At 43.5% G+C, this 24103-nt stretch overlaps 1 protein-coding gene across 4 annotated transcripts in view; it reads right to left on the reverse strand.

Annotated features, from left to right (window-relative positions):
- LOC147032854 (DEP domain-containing protein 1B-like) overlaps positions 1-24103 on the reverse strand; it is a 51185-nt gene that overhangs the window by 17978 nt on the left and 9104 nt on the right. For 3 of the 4 annotated variants that reach the window (XM_085870788.1, XM_085870790.1, XM_085870791.1), the window contains exons 2-5: positions 21535-21800; positions 17433-17586; positions 5916-6106; positions 5482-5612 (exon numbers count right to left, since the gene is read on the reverse strand). In XM_085870788.1, coding sequence (XP_085726914.1) covers positions 5482-5612; positions 5916-6106; positions 17433-17586; positions 21535-21800 — 742 coding nt within the window. The remainder of the gene's footprint in view (positions 1-5481; positions 5613-5915; positions 6107-17432; positions 17587-21534; positions 21801-24103) is intronic. The other variant, XM_085870789.1, reaches the window with a different exon arrangement.

Below are 24103 nucleotides of genomic sequence, written 5' to 3' on the forward strand. Positions count from 1 at the left end.
GAGAATGGTATTCTTCACACACACACACACACACACACACACACACACACACACACACACACACACACACACACACACACACACACACACACACACACACACACACACACACACACACACACACACACACACACACACACACACACACGCGAAAAAGAGCTTCGAGACCTGGGGGGGACTCCGTCCCACCTTCTGAAACCCACATATGGAGACTATATGCTGTGTGGGCCCAGGTAGTCACAGTTATTATTTATCCTTTCCATCATTAAAATCACATACTATTTACTGATTTTTGTCAGGTTTTTTTTTGGCTGTTTTTTTAAATAATTTTTTTTTCCACCAACCAAACCTTTGTCCATACGTACCTTGTTGATTTCCAGAGGTACAGTACTGGACAAACGTATCTTGTAGAACTCACGCATTAAAATGATCATGGGGCCAACAGTCCTACAAAGATCAATATCCACGATGACGACGATGTTGTTTTGAAAGGAAAAGCCAAAGATTCACGAGTCTTTACTTTAAAGCACAAATGGAAATAAGTAATATTGTGGAGATGAAAGAACACACATTTTTGTATTATTATTTTTTTGGTATACCTTGCTGAGGCTCATGTGAGAGCTACCACACAACGCACAGCAAGGGGGGGCTTGAGACAAGAGTGGCAGGAGTGGGAAGGACAAAATAGTGGGGAACAGAGACATTAGGAGATCTGTGGAAGGGAGAGCGATGGGGCGGGGAACATGGGGAATACAAGATGGACATTACAGGGACTTTCAGGAAGGAAAGCAGGGAATTTGAAGGAGGTGGGCTTGTGTGGATTATCGGGGGTAGAAAAGATCGAGGATTTGGATGGGGGATGATGAGAGGTGGTGGTGAAAAGCTGTTTTGAAGGCCTGGAGGGAAGAATGGGATTGAATAGAGTGAGGGAGTTTATTCCAAAGACGGTAAAAAAGAGGAATGAAAGAGTGAAGATGAGCAGTGATTCGTGATTTTGGTAGTTTTGCCAGAAGGGGGTTGTTGGCGGACCTTGAGCGCCCTGTGGAAATGTGGTGGGGACAAATCGCAGAGAGAGAGCAGGGGGGGGCAAGGCTGGAGAGGAGATGGTAGAAGACAGAAAGACCACCGACCAACCTGCGGTGATAGAGTGAGAGGCCCAAAGACTCAGCCTCATTGCGGGAGATGCCAATGATCCGAAATGCCTTGGTTTCTACAGCGTGAAGCCGAGAAAGGTGGGAGGCAGGAGCACCAGCCCAGAGGGGAGAGCAGTACTCCATCAGGCTGCGGACAAAAGCTTTGTAAGTGGTCAGGAGTTCAGATGGGCCGAGGAAGGACTTTGCACGATGGAGGATTCCCAGTCGGAAACTGGCTTTGGAGGCGAGGTTTGAAATGTGGCTTTCCCAGGAAAGGTCATGGCAGATAGTGAGACCCAGAAGCTTGAAAGAAAGGTCTTCTTCCAGAGGATTGTTGAGAAAGTGGATGGGGGGGTTTCTAAACGGTCCTTTCGAAGAGACATAGTGAGAGTGTGAGATTTGTCCGGATTGAAAGACATGTTCCACGTGTTGGACCAGTTTGTGATTTTTATCCAGATCTGCAGTGAGCGAAGAAGTTGCTGCTTGCCGGTCTGAGGGATGACAGATGGTACGGCAGAGGGTGGAGTCATCAGCAAAGAGATGTAGAGGATTTTCCAGAGTCAGAGAGATCATTGATGAAAACCAGAAAAAGAACAGCGCCCAGAACGCTACCTTGAGGAACTCCAGCCTGGACAGGAAGAGGGGATGAAAGAACTCCATTTAGGGCCACACGTTGACTGCAACAGGAGAGGAAGTCTGCGAGCCATGAGTGGAGATGGCCTTGGATACCATAGGAAGAGAGTTTGGTGAGCAGGGCAGGGTGCCAGACTGTGTCAAAAGCACGTGATATATCCAGGGATACGGCTCGGATTTCCTGTCTGGCATTGAGGGCTTCCATCCATTGTTGGGAGAGCAGAAGCAGCATATCCAGGGTAGTTTTTAGCAATATCTGGATTATCGAAAAGTGCTGGGTCCACAGTGACAGCTAGATTTGTTACCACAGAAGAAGAGAGTGGTGATCACCAAATTTCACTCCTGGGATTTTCGCTTTTTAAGACCAGATAGTGGTGAAGGACCAGAATGAATGCAAGATGAAAGAATCAACATGGACGTAGACGCCGTAACTCCACTTGAGCCATTCTTGATAGGTGAACCGGCAAATGTGCTGACATCGTGTTCAAATGTTCAAGATTAATGGATGAAAAAGGCTCGAAAGATGAATCTGAATTAATGGAGTTAATGCAAATTGAAAGAGTAGACTTGGATAGGCACACAGTGCCTCCATAAATTGGCCATGCTCTATTGGGCAAGGATGGAAGGTTGTAATCATGAAGAGAATTCCAGGAGCCATTGTAACGACAAGTGACAGCTACGTTTCAGTTCGACAGAGCACGTATATACATACTGTACAAATCTGAACCTTCCTCACAAAGCAAGAGAGCCCTACCCATGGTAAGTGAGTGTGTGTAAAGAAGAACCACTCATATGTGAGAAGGGTCATTCCATGTCAAATCATCAAAGAATCTGCCGTCATCTCTCAGATTTTTGTAAAACTTTGGGAACCAATTGGGACCCATGAAAAACGGCAAGAACTCAAATATTTTTGCTAACACCCTCTTAATTAGTGAGATACAGACTAACGAACTTTGGACCAATTAGCACGATGTCGCGAATTCAAATGGCCATATCTCTAAAAGTATAACACCGAGAGAGCTGGTTTTGGTGTCATTTTAAAGGTATTTTCATGCCCTATGAATTTGTCTGGGCAACATTTTCCTACCTCCAACCACAAAAAAAAGTTATCACAAAATATAAACTTCAATCGTGAATCCCCCAAAAATGTATCCTTCAAATTTCCTCAAATTCATCCCAGAGGTACCTTATGATGTCAAGAAGTTTCCACATAAGTTTTGTGATGGGCACTCCAATAGTTTCTGAGATATGAGCAATAATGTACATGTACGTATGGCATATAGGTTCGAAAATCAGCATTTGTAATGTATTATACAATCATTCTAACCTAGCCATGAGAGGGAACACAGGGAACGACCATCAATTGCTTTGAAGTATCATATACTTTCATTTTCAACTGGGCCTGAGGGGAAGAAACAAGTGCTGCTGTTGCTGGATTGAAGAGGAAATTGAAAGCCTAAGTCAGGTTAGTGAACACTGTGTACTTGAACTCACTTATTGATTGTATAATACATTACAAATGCTGATTTTCGAACCTATATGCCATACGTACATGTACATTATTGCTCATATCTCAGAAGCTATTGGAGTGCCCATCACAAAATTTATGTGGAAGCTTCTTGACATCATAAGGTACCTCTGGGATGAATTTGAGGAAATTTGAAGGATACATTTTTTGGGGATTCACGATTGAAGTTTATATTTTGTGATAACTTTTTTGTGGTTGGAGGTAGGAAAATGTTGCCCAGACAAATTCATAGGGCATGAAAATACCTTTAAAATGACACCAAAACCAGCTCTCTAGGTGTTATACTTTTAGAGATATGGCCATTTGAATTCGCGACGTCGTGCTAATTAGTCCAAAGTTCGTTAGTCTGTATCTCACTAATTAAGAGGCTGTGAGCAAATATATTTGAGTTCTTGCCGTTTTTCATGGGTCCCAATTGGTTCCCAAAGTTTTACAAAAATCTGAGAGATGACGGCAGATTCTTTGATGATTTGACATGGAATGACCCAGAAGCCAGTGAGAAGGATGTCATTACATAAATCTTAACAATGGTGAGGTTCACATGGACCACAGTTTTGGCAGAACATTCAAGGAGCTTCATTTCCTGATGATTCTTGATTTAAAAAAAAAAAAAAATCGGACCTTCTGTCCTGAAGCTCACCAGGATCAGGAACAACAGTCACTCAAACCCACCACACACCCCCTTAGACCCTGAATTTTTTTATGCCGTGAACAAGCTATAGTCGATCAAGGATAATGAAGGTTGTGGTTAAGTTTCATCAAAATTGTGTGTGTTGTTTTGGAGAAAAGAGCAAATACCTATTTTGAGGGTGTTAACACCCCCCCCCCCCCCACCCTCAACGAGCGCAGATTTTGATGGTCAGTACACCTTCGTTAGGCATCAGAAGTGAAGCTTGTGGCCAAGTTTCATCAAAGTAGTGTGTTTGGTTCAAGCGATAATGACTGAAGTGTTTATGGACTGACTGCCTGACTCACTCACTCACTTACTTACGGACACTGCTCGATCGCATAAGCTCACCTGACTAAAGTCGAGGTGAGCTACTAATTGGGTTTATGTTGTTTGAAGAAATGAAAAAAAAATGATAGAATAGAAAACAGACAGGGGGGCACTGTTTGTAATGTGTGCAATACTGAGCAACTTGCACTCTATGCAAACATATTGTCACGTGTACAGCCCGAAAGTCAACCACATGGCCACAGCTGGCATAAAGGTAGAGCATGCCGGAAACTAAGTCTCAGAATGACATGACATGAGCACCAGCCGGAAGCTCAATTTGGTTGCAAATGCTGGAGCGGAGAATGCATTAGCGAAGCGAAAGATGTTCATACCATGTCGGCAATTAATTAGGGCAATTGGCACAATCAAGAATGTCAGGGATTTGTCAAACATACCAAATGGTTTGCATGAGAAAGAACAACAGGGAGACGAGCATGTGGACCTTCGGAAAAAAAACAAACGAACAAACAAACACTTTATTAAGCACAAGACAGAACAAAGAGAAATCCTGGCATGAAGACACAATAAATAAACACTTAAATGTACATATCAACGAAAATCCCCCAAGGAAACAAACAAACACACAAACACAGACACACAAGTCTGTCCTACTTCTCTCACAGCCACGAACATCTCACAGCCACCACAGCCTTTTCCACTTCCCCTGACCCTGAGGTGTTTCCATCAGAGGCAAGCGGACATCAGCCAATGGTGTGCCACACTTGTGCATACGAGCACCATCATGACCAAATGACAACACCAATCCGGCAACAATTAACGCCTTGGTCGCCAAGCAGAGTGGGCCAAAGATGCGCAGCCTTTGGCCTACTCTGCTTGACAGCTACAGAAAAAAATGTATTTAAAAAGTTAACGAAATGAAAAAAAAGAACCACACACATGCGCACGCGCACACGCAAACACCAGAACCACTTGAAGACAGTTTAAACATGTGCCACGTAAGTAGGGCAATGCATCCTCGGAGGTGACAAATTTTGCCAGCCCCATTTTCCCCTCACTCACTTCACCTGACATTTTTAAAAAATAGCAGCCATTATGTGCTAGTAATGTATCCACATTTTAATTTAGTGGATAAAGGGGTGGGGGGGGGGGGGAGGATGAAAATAGCAAATCAAAATGAACACTTATGGAGATCAAATCATATCATAAGGATAACATTAATGGTGTCATACCATGCTTGTTGTGTAGCAGAACAACACCCTGTTTGTTGGTGACCGATATATTGTGCATGATGTGCTTTGGGTCAACTGCAGCACAGTTGAGCAGCCCAGTCAGAGATTTCAGTTCCATGGTGCTCTGCAGACTTGCACACAACATTCAGATTGCACTTATAATCTCCGGAGGAAACATTCGACGGAAACTTCATTCACGTGTGGAATAAATTAATGAAAGAAAAACAACCAACCAATGGATGGCCAACATATGGACGAAAGGAGGGGGGGTATGAGAGGGTGGAGCGAGAGGAGGGGGGACGAGAGGGGGGCGAGATGTAGGAGGACGAGAGGATGAGAGGGGGGAAGACGAGAGAGAGAGAGAGAGAGAGGGAAGAGACGAGAAAGAGGGGGGGAGACGAGAAGGGGGGGGAGGTGGAACGAGAGGCACATACTGTTCAAGAGTCGTAGTTTTCCACACATCCTCCACGACAACCGACATTATGGGCTGCTGGGGCACGTAATGTGCTCGAGACACTGCCATGCTGTGTCTCCTCAAGGTGTTAGGCGAGGCAAAAGAGGAGATCGCAGGCCCGACTTCCATCTCGTCGCCTGCTGCCACACTGTGCCGTTTCGGCCAATCCTGCTTTTCAGATTTCGGGTTTGGAGAGAATGATGAAATTAAATTGAGCAATATGCCATGAATTGGTGAAAGAAATGAGCACAAGCAGAAGCACCTGTAGGATGCAGGAAGTATGGGAAGAAGGAGAAGGGTATGCTAAGGGTACACAATAGACTATAGTGGGAACGGGAAGAAAATGTAACGAGGGCAGGAGTATAAATAAATAAATAAATAAAATACCTCGTAGGAATGAAGGAGATGAGCAATCTCATAGGGTGATCATTGCAGCTTTGTTTCCTTTAATCTTATAATAAAGCAGAACGGTGTCTGTATGTCTCGTAACTACTCACAGACAATTGGCCAATCAATACCAAAATTTCAGGGTATAGTCAAGGGATCCCAACTTAGGTTTTCCACAAAATATTTTTCAAAATATTTTTTATAATTTTTTTTGTTTGTTTGGGATTTCTCATTGCTGCTATTATTTGGGTTATTTCTCCATTGTAGAGGACCAGTGTGGCAAAGAAGGGCACTCCCGCCCAGAGGGTGGGTGTACCCGCGATTGTTTTTGTACAGTCCCGGAAAGTCCTCTTGAACAAGCCTGCAGCATGAAGACAGCCGATTGATCTCCCAGGAGCGACCCAGAGATCCCCCACATCTAACATGGTGTACCCCCACCTTCACAAGTCAGGGACACAACGGAGATGGAGATGGAGATGGAGACGGAGACGCAAGGGCGTAGCCAGAGGTCCAAAAGCGATGAGGCGATTTAGGAGCAATACCTATTTAGGTATTGTGATAGGAGTGGAGATAAGAGTATTCAGAGCACTGCTGGGTAGCTTTGATAGTTTACTCCCCAGGGAGCTCAGATGGCCAGAGGGCTCAGGCCAGATCATATTTCAGGAAATGAGCGACGAGGCAACTGCCTCGTCTGCCTCAGCCTGGCTACGCCCTTAAGACGGAGAGAGAGCCGGTCCATGGGGACCAATCGGCATTCTGACAGTGACCGCGCTGCCCTGACGAATCCGGGCAGCAGGGAAGAAAAGGGAAGATTTGGTCCCCGACTTGCGTTGGGGTACAACAATTGTGAAGAGGCGTCCCTGAGAGTTGTTCATAATGTAACTCAGCAAGTAGAGAACCTTTCCAACTTGAAAAAGCAACAATTAACTTCGTTAACAGATTTTCAACATACTGCAAAACCAAATAATCAAAGATCAAAGCTCAATTTCCAGTAGTAACTAACAAATGGCTTTCTGCTTAAAGTCTAAACTTTAAAATGACAAACTAGAAAGTGGAATTTAACATGAATGCATCAATGGATATGCCTCCACCTGTGTTCGATGTCAACCCACTGTTACATTTGATCTCGATTAAAAGGTCACATTAAAAATTAAAGGCCACATGAGAGTGCGAGAGAGAAAAGAGAGATAAGTCGAAGAGAGAAAACACCAGATGCTTCAAACTCAGGTGATGATTTGCAAAATTATTTTCATAGGGCACATGACCTTTGACCTTTTGACCTCAAAAATCTAATAATTTCATCTTTGCATCATAGTACACAATTGTACCAAATTTGGTAAAAAAAATCCCTTAATTGGTTCACAAGTTATCGCGATAACAAAAATCTGCTACGCATGCACAGCCAGCCAGACAACCCGAAAACAAAACGCCTCCGGAGCCTTCGGCTGCAAAGGCATAAAAAGGGCCAGACTAATAGGATATTTGGTGCACATCTATCGTGCAGAGACCATGGTGGCATCTCTGTCGCTTATAACAAGAACGAATCCACCTGAACTGTCAAAACCCACACGTAATTTTCACTCCATTGCAGCATTTCAGTAATTACAGAACAGAAAGCCCAACATGTACATATTCGGTCGCATAACCTTTGACCGATACCTGCAAATAATCTTATCATTAATCTTTCGTTGTGAAAATTGAACACAGGAAGGTGTTTAAGGGCAAATTGTTTACATCGTAATTTGTTGTCATCCAACCAATCAGAATATGCCAATCAGTATTAAACCTATAAAAGCACCCGCAATGATACGAGCTAGTACGATGCCCACCAGTAAGAGTGTGAATCTGGTCGAGGATGCCAACATTCAAGTACTGCATGACAAGAGTGTAAGTAACTCCGTTTTGACTGACAATGGATATTCGATGTAATAGGACTGTTGACATCAGCTGCTTGTAATTCGTAAGGCCTGGAGCTTCACTGAAGGACAGGAACGCCCTTTCATGTGTAGACGGTAGAGAAGCTGATTAATAAGGACCACAGTTACACCTTCATAATAAAGACTTTGATGCCATATCATGGGCAGCGATTGGAGAGCTAACCCCATAGCTTAATGGGATTATGATGAAAACCGAAATGCATACAGATCAGGAATAGTTTAAAGCTTGAGTGGGAGGACAGCAGTGAGACAGTTTTGGCTGAGAGAGCCTCATACACAGACGCATCACCGTTAGGAGGGCAGTAAAGCAGACACACAAACAATGTTTTTTTTCTGAAGAGAGGAACTGAACCTAAAATACTCCATATAGGTAGGAAAGGGGTGGAGAAGGGAGGAGCAGGGGTTTTGGGGGAACAGAGCTCTCGACGTAGACTTCAACACCATCAGCAAGCCTGAGCGTTGGCTTTGTCAAAACAGATCATGGAAAAAACAGGAAGAAGGATGAACATGCTCAGTACATCCTGCGAAACACAGCAAGATAACATCTGAAAATGTCATGGCAGCAATAATGTAAAGAAAAACCCAGAAGGTTGGAACATATGCCTCTGGTGTGTGTGGATCATATAGTGCGAGTTACATGGTGGACATCTAGGTAGGTAGGGGTGTAAGGAGGCTACAAGGAGTGGTGGTGAGGTGAGAGAATGGGTTGGTAGGGCATGAAAGGTAGTGATGTGGATGTGAGGAAGGCAATGGGGATATGAGGGGAGGCTGGATTTATTCATTGTAACCTCGTTTATTTCAGCGGACCAATATTAACAACGTGGTTGCACACATGATGGCTGGAGTGAATAGCGACATTATGGGATAATCAATGAAAGGCTGTGCTCTAGCTGCTTGATTAATTATTTATTTTTGATGGGTATATGTATATTCTACCAAGAGATTAGGAATGAAAAGCAGGAGTACATATTCTGCATTTTCGTCATCAAATCCTGTTTGTTTGATTCGATACGTATCAGCACTTCAATTTCTCCATTACCACATATGTGAAGCGAGTGTGCGAGCCCTCCCGCTCTGCGACGCCTCACGACATCAACCTCCTGCTTGCGCTAATGGGTGCTCATTAAGGTAAAAAATAGAGTACCTGAATCGAAATGAGGTATATGCCAACTTTAACTGGATCATTTCGGAAAAAGGGGGAAAAAAATGTACTCGGGATGACTCACTCGTGCTAAGGAGAGAATGAGCTGCGTTATTTAAAATGGGGATGGAACACGGGAGGAAAAAAGGCTGCGGCCTTTACGGAAAAAGAAGCGAGGATGTTGTTGCTGGGTCGAGTAAAAATAATATGTGGACTTATGAGCCAATCGATGAGAGCGTCCTGATGCCAATTTACCTGCCGCAACCTCAGCTCACGCAACACGACATTGTCTTGCTATGCATCTCGTTACAGTGAATTATCGCCTCCATGTCGACCATTGTTTTTTAACCACCCCCACACAACCTCAGTAATGCCTTCATAGCATTCCATCGTCTGTGCATCCAGGCATTTATTTAAAGGTCCCATGACACTCAAAACTTTCTGGTTACTTATATATTAACTTGACCTTCCAAGTGAAGAAATCACCCGTGTTTCTTTTTTAAAATAAAAAATGGGATAATTAGACCAATATTTCGAACATTTCTGGTGCTTCTCACAACTTGCTATGCCCCGCCCCTTAAAAAGTTGACTTCAGCGAACCACAGCCTTCACGTCATCTCCAGAATGCGACTCGCACAGACTGGATTGACGAGATGTCGCATGCCGTATAAAGTACGTACAAATGCATTGTGCACATGTGTTTGCTATCTCACTGATCGTCTTAATTCCTGTGATTGTTTCGCGGAAAAGAAATTCTGCTTCTGAGCCGTGTATGCACAACAATCACGCGGTAATTATTTATCCCTTTACTGCCTTGTCGTAGTCATGTACAAATCCAATACATGTATGCACAATAAAGGGCTATACCATGTCCACGAAATATTCAATGTGACTGTTGAACCTTTCCATTAAAAAATAAACTTACAGGGACATACAAGTAAAATACCAAAGATTAATATTGCATCATTCCAAGGCACAAGGAGATAATTTTAAAAATCAAACAATGTGAAAAACCTGCACCCACATTTTGCAGCTTATTGAATTGTTCGTTGAAACCAGCTTGCTGGGATAGTTACGATTCCACATACATGCAAGCCAGGTACGGCTGCACTCAACATACATGGGTTTATTCTAAAGAGAAGGTACTGCTCCCATTGGCTTGCTATTCATTAACATTTAGCCAAAATGCTGTAATAAATGAACAGGGAAAAATATGTTGGCACAACTATGAAAGACAAATTTATCTGTCCTATTACACGGCCTCATAGCCTTGGGACTCTTACACATTGACTTATACATTGTGTGCATGCTAATACAAGTTACTTGTCAACTCCAGAGTCTAGACTAGTCCGATAAATCCGTCGTACGTCCGACAAATCTGACGTGCTGTAGCTTTCTTTTATTATTCTCGTTTCTTCATAGTTTTCTACTGGCGCTACATGACGACAGTAGGAATAAAATAAATAATAAATAAACCAATGTCACCCGCAGACTGACCCGTATCTTGCCAAAAGGTGACCACGTGTGACTTGTTTAAGGTCACACTGAGGTGAACAGAGCTGCTATCCACCAGGAGCGACTCCTTGAGGAATATCTGCCTACGAGAGATTCCGATGAGAATCGTTCTACAGAGTAACCATGAAAAATATGCGTTTGCCTCACAACGTCACCAAATGACGTCATAATGTCTCAAGCTTGACATATCTAGAAAGCACTCATCGAGGTGTTCAATTTGAGGTACTACACGATATGGTTCCTAAAACTTGAAAATTTGACCTTGAGGTCAAATATGTTTGACCTGAGGCGCTAACCATGAAGGTCAAGGCCAATCGCCACCAAAAATTAATCAGCTGAGCGCCAGACCATGAACTATATTCCCATGAAGTTTGAAGACGATCCGATTAAAATTACTCAAAAAATAAGGGTTTCGTCGACTCCCCTGATTTGCGACAAAGTGACCTTGACCTTTGACCTTCAAAATTTTGTGCGCTGAAAGGGACCTCTATAGGCCTCTGATATGCGAAGTTACAAAAATTTCCAATGATAACTGTGCTCTGCAGAAATTTTTTTATACGTGATTACAGACAAAAAAAAAAAAATAATATAAAATAAAAATAAAACATACAAGCTGACTAACATATCTTGCAAAAACTTCGTTTTGGCAAGATAAAAGTGCAACAGAACGTCAGATTTATCGGACTACTCTAGACAATTGTGTCGCAAGGTGTGTTCTGCACACAAGTTTTCATCGTATCCGGACAGCGAGATTGCTTAGTTTTATGCACGGAGAGATACGGCCGATGACATGCGCTGGCCTTGCTTGTGATTCATTCGCCGCGGTGCAACATGTCCGCTCCGCTGCGCTGGTCAGGTCACCTCACTAAAATATTTCTGATATCGAGCAGTATGAAAGTCAAATTTACATTCTTCAATTACGAATGGGATTTAGTCTAACCAGTTGTTATTGCCAAGTCTTCCTTCGATGTCTTCCCGATCATCATGAACGCCGGGAATTTCATCGCCAGTTTCCTCTGCTTGTCCTGCTTCGGGCTCAAACTGGTAAGGCCGTATTTCATTTCCAGCTGCCTGAACTTCACCTCCCGCGACTACGTTATCCGACAATTCTCCATCTGATTCAGACCAAAATCCTTCATTTCTCTCACACTCACTGTCGCTACCAGACAAATGAAAGTCCGTGCCATCCATTATTCAAAACCAAATGTTTGATTTTTTTTAAAGCAGAAATGAACGAAGCGTTTGAGTCGACCAATCGAATGTGGAAACACACAGGAAGCCAATAGAATCACGTAGACCACCAACCCGAGTAATTTACGTGCAGCCTTTGTCGTTCTGGAGATGACGTCATGTGGGTTACGCCCCTTTCAGTAGATTTCGGCAGAATTTTTAGGGGCGTTCACGAAGAGGTTTGTTTTTTTAATTTTACATTATACAGAACGAGTATTGTGAAAAAAACATTGTCAGAACTGAAATCACGATGAAAAACTCCTATAGGACATATATAAATGCAATTTCAGTACTTTTGGGTGTCATGGGACTTTTAAATGTTATAAAACTGAATACAAAGCAAATATGTACTTTGGAATACAAAATCCATACACTGTACAACTGAAAATAATTAACTGCCATTCACGAGTCAGCCACACCTACTGGACTCCCTACAAGTGCCCTGCCGAATATTTACAGATATAGACAATTAATAGTTTGAAACACACACTTTTGATAACGTTTCTGCAAAGATTGCATATAAATCCTGTCATTTATGTTCAGAAATATTCACTCCGAATGCACTTTTTATACCTTTGCAGCCGAAGGCCGAAGGCATTATTCCAATTAAAAGCACATAATAAAGGTGTAATTTACACCTTCGCGCTAGGCCTCCACATAACCTGCTAAACTGCATGGTCTGTCTATATTGTTGCGGTCTCGGGGCTCGAGCCTACAACGAGGAGGAAATCCCTGGTTTCGCTCGAACTCATCCGGACCAGAGGCCACAGGGAGCGAATAACTTCATCCCACGGTGGGTTGAGACGCAACGACGACGCCTACGACACAACTATGAACGCCAATCGAGCGACCACGAGTCCCAGTGTCCGTCCGTCGAACAATCATTTAACTGGAGGTCCCGTGGCCCCCCCGACCGGGAAACGCACCCTCGGCAAATGTGCGACCTGAGCTGTAGCGCGAGCACACGCCGGACCTTGCAAACCGAGCCGTCGGGAATCTCAACCTCCCCAGCTATCTACATGCGGACAGTGCTAGACCAATGGTGGAAAAGACGGACACAGACAGATCTGAAGTAGATTCAACAAGTACAGGTGTATTTACACAAGTGAGGAGCAGGAAAAAAATGGGGGGGGGGGAGTAAAGATTTCAAAGGCACAGGGAGAAACGAGGGTTCAGCAATTTGTGCAGCAATGAGATCAGAAAAAAAAGAGAAAAGAGACACAGAGCAAACTTAACAAGCACCTTACCTACCACTAACACGGTACATGGGCCCGGCATTCACAACCGCTATCCAACGCTGAGGGAGAGAAGTGGGAAGAAAAGCTGTGAGGTGTGTTGGTGCATTGGTGCTTTGGTGCGCGTGTGTGTGAAAAGGGAAACCGAGTAAGGTGCAGCAGAAAATATGTGTGAGAGGATAGCCAAAGTGAGACATCCTACCAGATGTGTCTCTAGTACAGTTTGGTTTCAGTCATATTAATCGGCTTGGCTCCATCCACACCCACCCTCACAGCTTCGGTTCCTCACTTGTGATGACAGTTCATGCGGTAAAAACCGAAGGGGCAAAAGTGCCAAGAACCAGCAGCGCAACCTTCACAGAGCGAGCAACGTAGTGGTTCTATGAGAGGATGGAGCGAGCGTGTCCGACCCCGAAGAAAGAGAGGATGTCCAGCGCCCATCAAAAAAGAACAGAATTAATGACGTTGCGCCTCAGGGAACAGTGTCCGGCTCCCGTTGAAAGAGTGTCCGCTCCGGGGTTCAATCTTTCAAAAGGCCGGCCTGGAAACTTCGAGAATGTGTGCATCATTAGGCGGGGCGTGTGCGCAGATTGGTGTTCCGCGTCCCTAGCCCCGCCCATTCAAGTTTCTGCAGCGGGTCCTCCCAGTCGTAAGAGTCGGACCTCGCTTGCCACCGCTTAAGGCGAGCGAGCATTCGGCTGGTTCGAGGTGCGCAAGAATGATTATGGGGGAAACGAACGGAGCTGATCTCTCTCATGTCAATGCTGACCAAGCATCGCCCAGGCACCTGATAGCTGTCATGAAGGCTTACATTGGGGGTAATGGTTGAGGGTTACGGGATAAGGGATCTCTTTTAGAGTGGGGGAGTTTGAGGTTATGTAACCGCACTTAATATCTTGATTGCCTTACGTGTGTGTGGGAAGAGATCGTGTCAAACTGCAGTCTGAATTAAATAAAAGTGTGCACTTATGTGTGGAGAGAGAGAGACGGAGACGGAGACGGAGACGGAGACGGAGAGAGAGGAATTTGATGATCAAGAGAGAGGGAGATTAACGATAAAGAGAATGTAAGGAAGTGATCAGCACACACCCGCATCAAATAGCTGCCAACACCTTGCCAACAACCTTTCATGTGCAAATTAAAAATAGGGAGTGAATCCTAATCTACCCGTTCCAATGCAGTTTGGATCCCACTGACCCATCTAAAGGTAAGGGACTATTCCAAACATTTAGGCCTAAGTCACATTTGTTCTACGGCGAGGCTACGGCGGCCATACGCCCTCTGAATTGACAGAAATGTGCGGCGGCCGCAGAATTTCTGCGGTGACCTCAGGGTGGCCCTACGCCGTTTGGCTATATTTTACAGGTCGTAAGGTCGCCGTGGAATTATAGCGCGGAGTTATAACTTTTTTCATTTCTACGTTGGCCGTAACAATTCAACACGCCGAAACAAAAGAACTGGTAAAAAAAAACCCACTCCTTCCCGTCCGTCTGGCCACACGTTCGGCTTAGGGCCCCCCTGCAGTCCTCCTGCGGTCGCCTTGCGTCTGCCTTGAAAATTCTATGGCCGCCGCAAGAACGTCCTAAGGTCACCGTGCGACATCAAATCAAAGACCGTACGGCACCACCACGTTTTCGGTCTCCACAATTTGTAAATACGCCATGCGGCTCCCCAAAAAATAAAAACACATGTGACTGCTACATTGTGTGACCGTGGAAATACTGCGGCCGCCATATAATTGCTAGTGGTCGTAGATTTTGGAGACCCCACGGCCGCCGTGGCAAATGTGACTTCGGCCTTATTACGGAAATAACTACGCTGAAGGACCTACGCGTTATGAGCGCACATTTACAATCGTGGTTTCTCAAAACCGCAATACTATATATCCTAGTATTGAAACCAAGATGCACTGCACAATGTTGAGGCTCATACAAGAGCTAACACACAGAATGTACAAAAATAGGAGCAGGAGACAAGATGGGCAGGAAAGGGAAGCACAAAACAGTGTTGAACAGAGACATGAGGATATCTGTGGAAGGGAGAGGGATGGGGTGGGGTACACGGGGTAAACAAGATGGACACTACAGGGACTTCCAGGAAGGAAAGCAGGGAATTTGAAGGAGGTGGGTTTGGGGTGGATTAACAGGGGGCAAAAATATCATGGTTTTGGATGGGGGAAGATAGATGATGGTGAACAACTGTTTCGAAGACCTGGAGGGAAGAGTGGGATTTAAGGGATTGTGGGAGGTTGTTCAAAGGTTTGCAAACAAATTCGCTCTGACACTTCGCTTCGGATCCAGAAGTGATTTTTTATGAGCTTTGGAGTTGAACTGCATCATCCTGCACGGCGGGAAACCACACCCAAAATGACACCAAATCGTTCTCGTTGCGGGAAGTAATTCGTTCGGATGGTCCCTTCGTCAAGAGAGCCCACAAGCTCTCATGAAAGTTCCTCCTCATGATTGGGGCAGTCTACGCCGGTCCTTTGCAGAATGCCAGGCTCGCTCACCCAGAATGGCACAACACGAGGCTTTGAGGAATGTCTCGCATGATGCAGCCATCCAGTCAATGGCTAGTGTCTTACTCCATCACACAGGCAAATTCACAGCATGAAACGAGAATTGTGTTGCTGTATTTTGTTGTGTCCAGACTTAACCAGCCAGCGAGACCCCCTTACTCGATCGCGTCCTCCCACACTGTCTCCTCAAACCTCAATCTCTCGCTCCAAACCTCACTTTCCTTCCACCGGCTCCGACGTCACGTCCATTAATCATCCACTCCAGGGGCGTGGTTTCTCCAGCCATCACCCCTAGAGGCGGGGCTTCCTGCCTGCTTGGACGTACAGCTCGGTTGTTGTTGTTTTAAGAATGTGATCCCTTTTTATTGCCGGTCTTGAAATGCAAAAGCAGAAGAAAAGGTCACAAGGGGCAATCACAGATTGGAGGAAATTATCCTCAATCCCTACCTAATTTAACACAGCACCACCCCCGACTGGTGGCAAGTATCACTTAAGCTCACAGTTTCCCTACTCAACTTACATCGAGATATCTCGTACTCATCCACGGGCCATGCTACTCTACAATCCTAACTTTCCTATGAAATTCCTCCATTTACCCCAGAAACATAACAGTATTTTGCCTCATCTGCAACTAGAGTTCATAGAACACATTACTCCATGCTGTCTTTAGAAACAAGGACATGGGCGAGGTTGACGAGTGGCAAATTTGATTGGTCACGATGACGTAAAATGACGTAATATTTTGTCCAAGTACTGCGAAACAGAAGGGTTTTGAAAGTGCGAAAAAGGCGATTTGTGTTCTTCAGTGTTTAAGTAAATAATTCAATTGAAAAGAAATAAAGATATTAAATGTTTGTAGGGGAAAATAATAATAAAAAAAACATTCGGAAGTTTAACACCGTTGATGCACCGTCTTTTACACCACCTTATTCAACACGTTACACGAGTTATTCATGCCCTTTATTGGCCACAAACAACAGGCACGAATAACTTATCCTTAAAAACAGTAAGTTTCCCGTTTGGAATAATTTTCAATTTTGTTTGACTGCCAGACAGACAGACAGAGTAAAAAATTCTCTCATTCCTCTCTGCACATGTGCGATCGGAACAAATTCAGAGCGGAAATACTGTTAAACCACAGGTTCGTTTTGCAAATAGTGTTTGAAATAGAGTTGTTCCTCGATCATAAACTGACATTTGTAGACAGACAGACAGACAGATAAACAGAAGTGAACCAATTTGCTTAAGCCTGCTTTTCGATTCACGTGCGCAGGGTAACAATCAGCAAGCCTACAATTTCACCAATGGATATAAAATGGTCTTCCATGAGCCTCGACTCGCATAAATAAGCGTATGAAATATGACCAAAGTGATGCAGTTGATGAAAAGATTACCGTTTATGAATGTTCAGCTCGGGGGACAGCTCACACTGCACGTATTAACCCTGGTAAGCAGATGCAATATTGCGATAATATAATAAATGTGATAATATTTGGGTGGAGAAAGACGGTCCTTTGTCCATGCAATGCTTTACCTTTAGCCGGGGCCAAATTCTAGCGCCAGAGCTTGGGGTAGCAGATCCTTTTGCTTTTGAAGTACTGCTGGGTCGGGAAGTAGGCCACGGAGCGTTGCACCGAGTTAATACAGGGCGCTTGGGTGATCGCTTCATCGGAGATGATCTTGGAAATCTGTATAAATAAAAATAATAATAAATATATTTTAAGCCTTTTCGGATTTTATAACACAAAGATTAAAATCAAAAAAGTGAATAAAAACATACAAAATGCTAAAACTCAGGTAAATATTTCAAAAAAAAAAAAAAAATCTTAAAATTTAAAATGGATAATACATTTAAGGAAGAAACAATACAAAGCAAGCAGCAAAGTAAAAATGGTGTTGGTTAAAAAGGGACTTCAAAAAAAAGAAAAAGTAGTGGGACTGAGGGTTCTGAAATGTGACTGGAAGGTAGGCTGGGGTGGCCCAAAGTAAATTGCATATCACACAATTATGCTTTTCACTACTTTAAGCCTCAGGTCCTCGCTTCATCCTTCCGAGGCAATCATACGGCAGAAAAGTAACATTGACCTTCTGGAGGGAGACTGCAAAATGACATTTCCAGTAACCCAAGAACTCTGCTGGGTTTGGCCTGCTCATGACATTCCCGGAGGGCTGGGAAATGACCAGAAGATATTGTTCCCGGCAAAAACCCGTCTAATGACGCGTTTTATCAGTATCGGGATGACATGGAGGGTGATTCCATCGAAAAGCACATGTTCTTAAGGGTACTTAAAGTTATTCACATTCGTCATCATGTTCTTGTCAACTTTGTCTCAGGGAATGTTTGCTACTTCTGACCCTCCCCCACCCCCCCCCAACCCCTTTTCCCTCTAATTGCCAGCAGTATGACGAAGGATTGTTGAGCTGGTCATTGCACTTTTGGGTGGGGTTTAAAAGCTTTTTTTTGTAAAGATATCTGGTTGTTCACAGTGTTCACAAAGATTGGTTCCTCGTGACGTCTGATCTGCAGCCCTTGGAAAAGCTACCAACAGGTCACTGCAACTTGGTTGTGAGAATAGAAATGATTGTAGACCTCTTATAGATAAGAAAGTAGTATGCTTACTCACCATTTCTTCCTGGGGTACCCCCCCCCTTCCTTCCTTCCCCTGGGTAGCTGGTTTACACTTGCAAAATACATGGCTCGACCCAGTCTCAGTGTTCACCAAGTTATTTTCACTCGCTTTGAATCCGGCCCAATCTGTGATGGTGATGGTCCACAGCCAGGTTTTGCCCCACGTCCCAGGAAGGAAAGGAGCCGCATCCACCCTGCCTTTAGTGTATATCCGGGGAAAGTCATTCGGCTTTTGCTATTTATTTTAACGTGATCTAAAGCTCGAGCTGCAACAAAACTGTCTCTCACACATGCACACACACACAGAGCCTTCAGATAGTATTCACACCCCTGGACTTTTTCACATTTTGTTATGTTGCAGCCTGAATTTAAAATGGATTAAATTTAAATTTTTTGTCACTGATCGAGACAAAATACCCCATAATGTCAAAGTGAAAAAGCGTTTCGAGAATTTTTTTTACAAATGAATGAAAAATGAAGTACAGAAATGTCTTGTGTCAATCGCTATTCAACCCCTTTGCCGTGACGCTCCAAATTGAGCACAGGTGCATCCAATTTCCTTCGATCATCCTTGAGATGTCTCCACAACTTGATCGGAGTCCGACTGTGGCCAATTCAATTGATTGGACGTGATTTAGAAACAAACACACCTTTCGAAACAAGGTCCCACAGCTGATGATGCATGTCCGAGTAGAAACTCCACCATTAAGACCAAAGAACTGTCCGTAATAACTCCGAGATAGAATTGTGAGGAGGCATACATCGAGGGAAGGTTATAAAACATTTTCTAGAGTGTTGAAAGTTCCCAAGAACACAGTGAGCTCCAGCATTAGGGAATGGAAATAATAAGGAACTACCCAGACTTCCTCAAGTGAGCCATCCAACAAACCGAGCAACTGGGAACTGGGCAAGAAGGAGGACCAAGCACACTGGGCAAGAAGGACAGAGCAACTGGGAACTGGGCAATAAGAAATACCGAGCAAACTGGGCAAGAAGAAGGACCGAGCAAAATGGGCAAGAAGAAACTCTCATAAACTGAAAAATAAACCAATGTCACCCGCAGAGTGACCCGTATCTTGCCAAAAGGTGACCACGTGTGACTTCTTTAAGGTCACACTGAGGTGAACAGAGCTGCTATCCACCAGGAGCGACTCCTTGAGGAATATCTGCCTACGAGAGATTCCGATGAGAATCGTTCTACAGAGTAACCATGAAAACTATGAGTTTGCCTCATAACGTCACCAAATGACGTCATAATGTCTCAAGCTTGACATATCTAGAAAGCACTCATCGAGGTGTTCAATTTGAGGTACTACATGATATGGTTCCTAAAACTTGAAAATTTGACCTTGGGGTCAAATATGTTTGACCTTAGGCGCTAACCATGAAGGTCAAAGCCAATCGCCACCAAAAATTAATCAGCTGAGCGCCAGACCATGAACTATATTCCCATGAAGTTTGAAGACGATCCGATCAAAAGTACTCAAAAAATAAGGGTTTCGTCGACTCCCCTGATTTGCGACAAAGTGACCTTGACCTTCAAAATTTTGTGCACTGAAAGAGACCTCCTATAGGCCTCTGATATGCGAAGTTACAAAAATTTCCAATGATAACTGTGCTCTGCAGAGTGATTTATACGTGATTACAGACAAAAAAAAAAAACAAGCAGTCATAGACTGGTACTTACGAAATCGTCAACTTGACCTCTGACCTTGTCTAATAAAAGCTGTCTCTAGAGAAGGTAGCGACGCAAACCAGAAGTTTCTGCGATGTTTCTGTACCAAACCATCAAAAATCGAATGTTTTGGATGTTTGACCTCAATGTGACCTTGACCTTTGACCTTCAAAATTTTATGTGCTGAAAGGGACCTCTATAGGCCTCTGATATGCAAAGTTACAAAAATTTCCAATGATAACTGTGCTCTGCAGAATTTTTTATACATGATTACAGACAAAAATATATATATATATATATATATATATATATATATATATATATATATGTATATGTATATGTATATGTATATGTATATGTATATGTATATGTATATGTATATGTATATGTATATGTATATGTATATGTATATGTATATGTATATGTATATGTATATGTATATGTATATGTATATGTATATGTATATGTATATGTATATGTATATGTATATGTATATGTATATATATATACATATATATATACACATATACACAAGCTGACTAACATATCTTGCAAAAACTTCGATTTGGCAAGATAAAAATAAAAAAAATGATTTGCTATTGACAAAGATGATCAAGAAGAAAATATAAATAATTGCATTTTCACATCGACCTCATCGAAGGAAAACTGTTCCCATTGCAGAATATTTGTGTTCAAGTGTAAAACACGGACAGCTACATTCAACATGCGTGTTGCCTGAAACTTTCCTGTATGGATGTCAAGGCTCATGGAAGAGCAGAAGAACATGCAAGAAGAAAACCTGAGAGGTCGAAAGAGGAGCGAGCATGGAGATTTTATATATTTTGCTACTCTGAACACACGAGATGTTTTAGATGTGAACTTATGGTGTGTGCAGGGTGTGGTCTAATGCATAAATTAATGAGTACGATATTGTGCTGCAAATTGAGGCATGTCAAAACGAGAATGGAACTCGGTAGAGGGCATAACTACGCCAGGCTGAACAGTTTACGTTTTGTAGCCCACCGATAGGCCCGATCCGCATCCAGACCTTAACCAAAACGTAAACAATTCATCCTTGTCACACACACCCAACGTGTCCACCAAGTTTCATCTGAATCAGTCTATAACTTCTTGAGATACCGTGTCCACAGACAAACAAACAGACAGAAAGGGGTAGAAAAGATAACCTCTGTCCATTTTCGGTGGTACTCACTAACAGTGGTAATCATAGCACTCTCACATTACTATTATTGTCCACCATTACTGATGCCCTCAAGCTCATATCATGGTTCCTTGTTTATTTTGTGTGAATCCTTCTCCTCTTCACCTCACCTGTAGAGGTGGTGATCATCGGTGAAATTTTCAGAACCCCATCGCCCTTTCACATCCTCGATAACATGCGTTTGCAGGAACTTGCAGAGGAGGCGCAGGGTCTGACCACGGCTCACGTCAGGCCCGAAGTGTGTGCCCGCAGAGAGATGGGCAAGAAGCCAGGTGGTTGCCTCGCCTGCTGTGAAGGACGCTGGGTAAGTACGCAGGCCCTGCCGATGACGACGGCGCGGCATACTGTTGCGGAATGAAGTCACAATCTCATTCCACTGCACACGACAAGAAAGGGGGAATAAAACCATGAAAATTAGTTTGATTGTCCTTTTTGCTTTGATTCTTCTCCATTAACAAAAAAGAAAAAGAAGGAACATTTCAAAATGTGTAATCTTGATTGTGAGTCTGAATTGAACAATGAAAATACTGCAGTGGATAGCAAACAAGAAATAGAAAATACAATTTCATGTGAACATGTCAACAGTGTCAATGAATATGCCTCCGCCCGCATTAGATGGCAGCCCACTGTTACGTTTGATCTCAATTAAAGGTCACATGAAAAATTAAAGGTCGCTAGAGGGAGGAGAGGGAGAGGAATATATATATATATATATATATATATATATATATATATATATATATATATATATATATATATACCATGAGAGAGAGAGGGGGGAAGAAAGAGAGATAAGTAGGAGAGACATCAGATGCTTCTAACTCGAGTTATGGTCTGCAAAATAATTTTCAAAGGGTACATGACCTTTGACCTGTTGATCCCAAAATTGAATCAGTTCATCTTTGTATTACAGTCCATATTTGTGCCAAGCTTGGTTGGCATCCCTTCAGTGGTTCACAAGTCGTTGTGCTAACAAAAGAAACGTTGTCGTTGTAACGGATGGACACTGACAGATAACCAGATGTGAACTAGAAAACATAGATCATCCGGACTTTGGCTGTGAAGGCCTAAAAAAAAAAAATTAATACTAGCCTAATTGAAATAATTGTAGTTTTCAGACTGACCATTCCTTTATCAACTTCTGGGTAAACTCAGGTTCACTCCGAGTCCTTACAATTTTCAAACATCACTTCAATGGAAAATGTGGTCGTCTTGATTGCTTCTCACATTGACCTTTGCACTCTTTACCGCAGCAAGCTCCTCCCCCGCCCAACTCCATGTTTACTCACCATTCTCAGAGTATGTCGGTGATTGTGTGTGTGTGTGTGCGTGCGTGCGTGCGTGCGTGCGTGCGTGCGTGGTGAAGTTGGCGCTGCGGCTGTGGCACAGGCATGATGGGCCTTTTGGCCTCCTCCTGTGCCGACTTCTCCTTGTAACTTACTATGCCAGACAGAAAAGCAGAGGTGGGTTTATAGTTTGGTGGAAGGAGGGGATGGGGAAAGATGGGGTGGCAGTTTGGGACAACTGAACAACAGAAGTCAAGATGTATGGCTTTACAATTGGAATTCCAGATAAGGTATTGCCAACATGCACCGTCCGTCCATCTGTCCACCTAAACCCATTATTTTGACTTCTCCAGCCAAACCGCTAGGCCAATCTGGCTGAGATTTGGCAGCAAGGTACCGCTCCTCACTGGTAAGAGGGATTGCAAAGCTTGTTCTGGTCACGTGACTTCAAGTACGTCAAAATGGCCGACTTGGTAAATTCCATCAAAAATCTTCTTCTCCAGACCCACCAGTCAGAATGTGACCAAATTTGGGTTACAACATTCGGCCAGGGCCCAGTGGTACGATTTTCGTGTACTTGTTGCTGATCAAACTTGCTGTCCGAAATGCACTTCTTCAACATCTGCTTGTGTCACTGCATCACAAAGAGGGCAAATCAAATGGAGCTATCCTCTGAACAGTTTGTACCTCCACGTCACCAAAAGGTGGACAGAGGTTATGTTTTCACTCCTGCCTGTTTGTCTGTGAGCAGGATATCTCAAAATAATATAGACGGATTCAGACGAAATTTGGTGGACAGGTTGGGGGTGCGACAAGGACGAATCGATTTGATTTTGGTGAAAATCTGGATCCGGATGTGAGAGTTTCTTAAATTTTTTAAGCGATTCTTCACCATTGAGAGGTGGGGGCCAAAAACGATATCTAGTGCAGTATAGCACGATCATTTAAAAAGTTGTGGACAGAATATGACAACATTAAGTGGATGAGTTGGTTTGGTGACAAGAACAAGCCAATTAGATTTCTGTGTGTGACAAGGACGAATGGTCCAGATGCAGGTCAAGCCCATCAATGGGATACAAAACGTAAACTGTTCAGCCTGGTGGAGGTACGCGCTCTACAGAGTGCCGTTCGAGTTGGCAAGGAAGCTACAAGTGAAGCAAAGCAGCACGGCTATCTCCACTCAAGGACCGAGTCATGAGGAATAAAGAATTCCCGTATCTCCCGTTAAGGAAGCTCGTCACTTATGATTCTCATCCGTCGCAACTCATCCAGATTGTAACCCTAGCCAAGAAACTGCTTGGGTCGAACCGACGCTCTGTATGGAGCACGGCACGTGAATGAATACAGTTGGACAGTCTGTATTTAAAATGTACGAATGAGAATACCCTCAGCA

The sequence above is a fragment of the Eptatretus burgeri genome, chromosome 2 (assembly GCF_056783735.1).
Source record: "Eptatretus burgeri isolate ZD-2024b chromosome 2, Ebu_testis_v1, whole genome shotgun sequence".
NCBI lineage: Eukaryota > Metazoa > Chordata > Myxini > Myxiniformes > Myxinidae > Eptatretus > Eptatretus burgeri.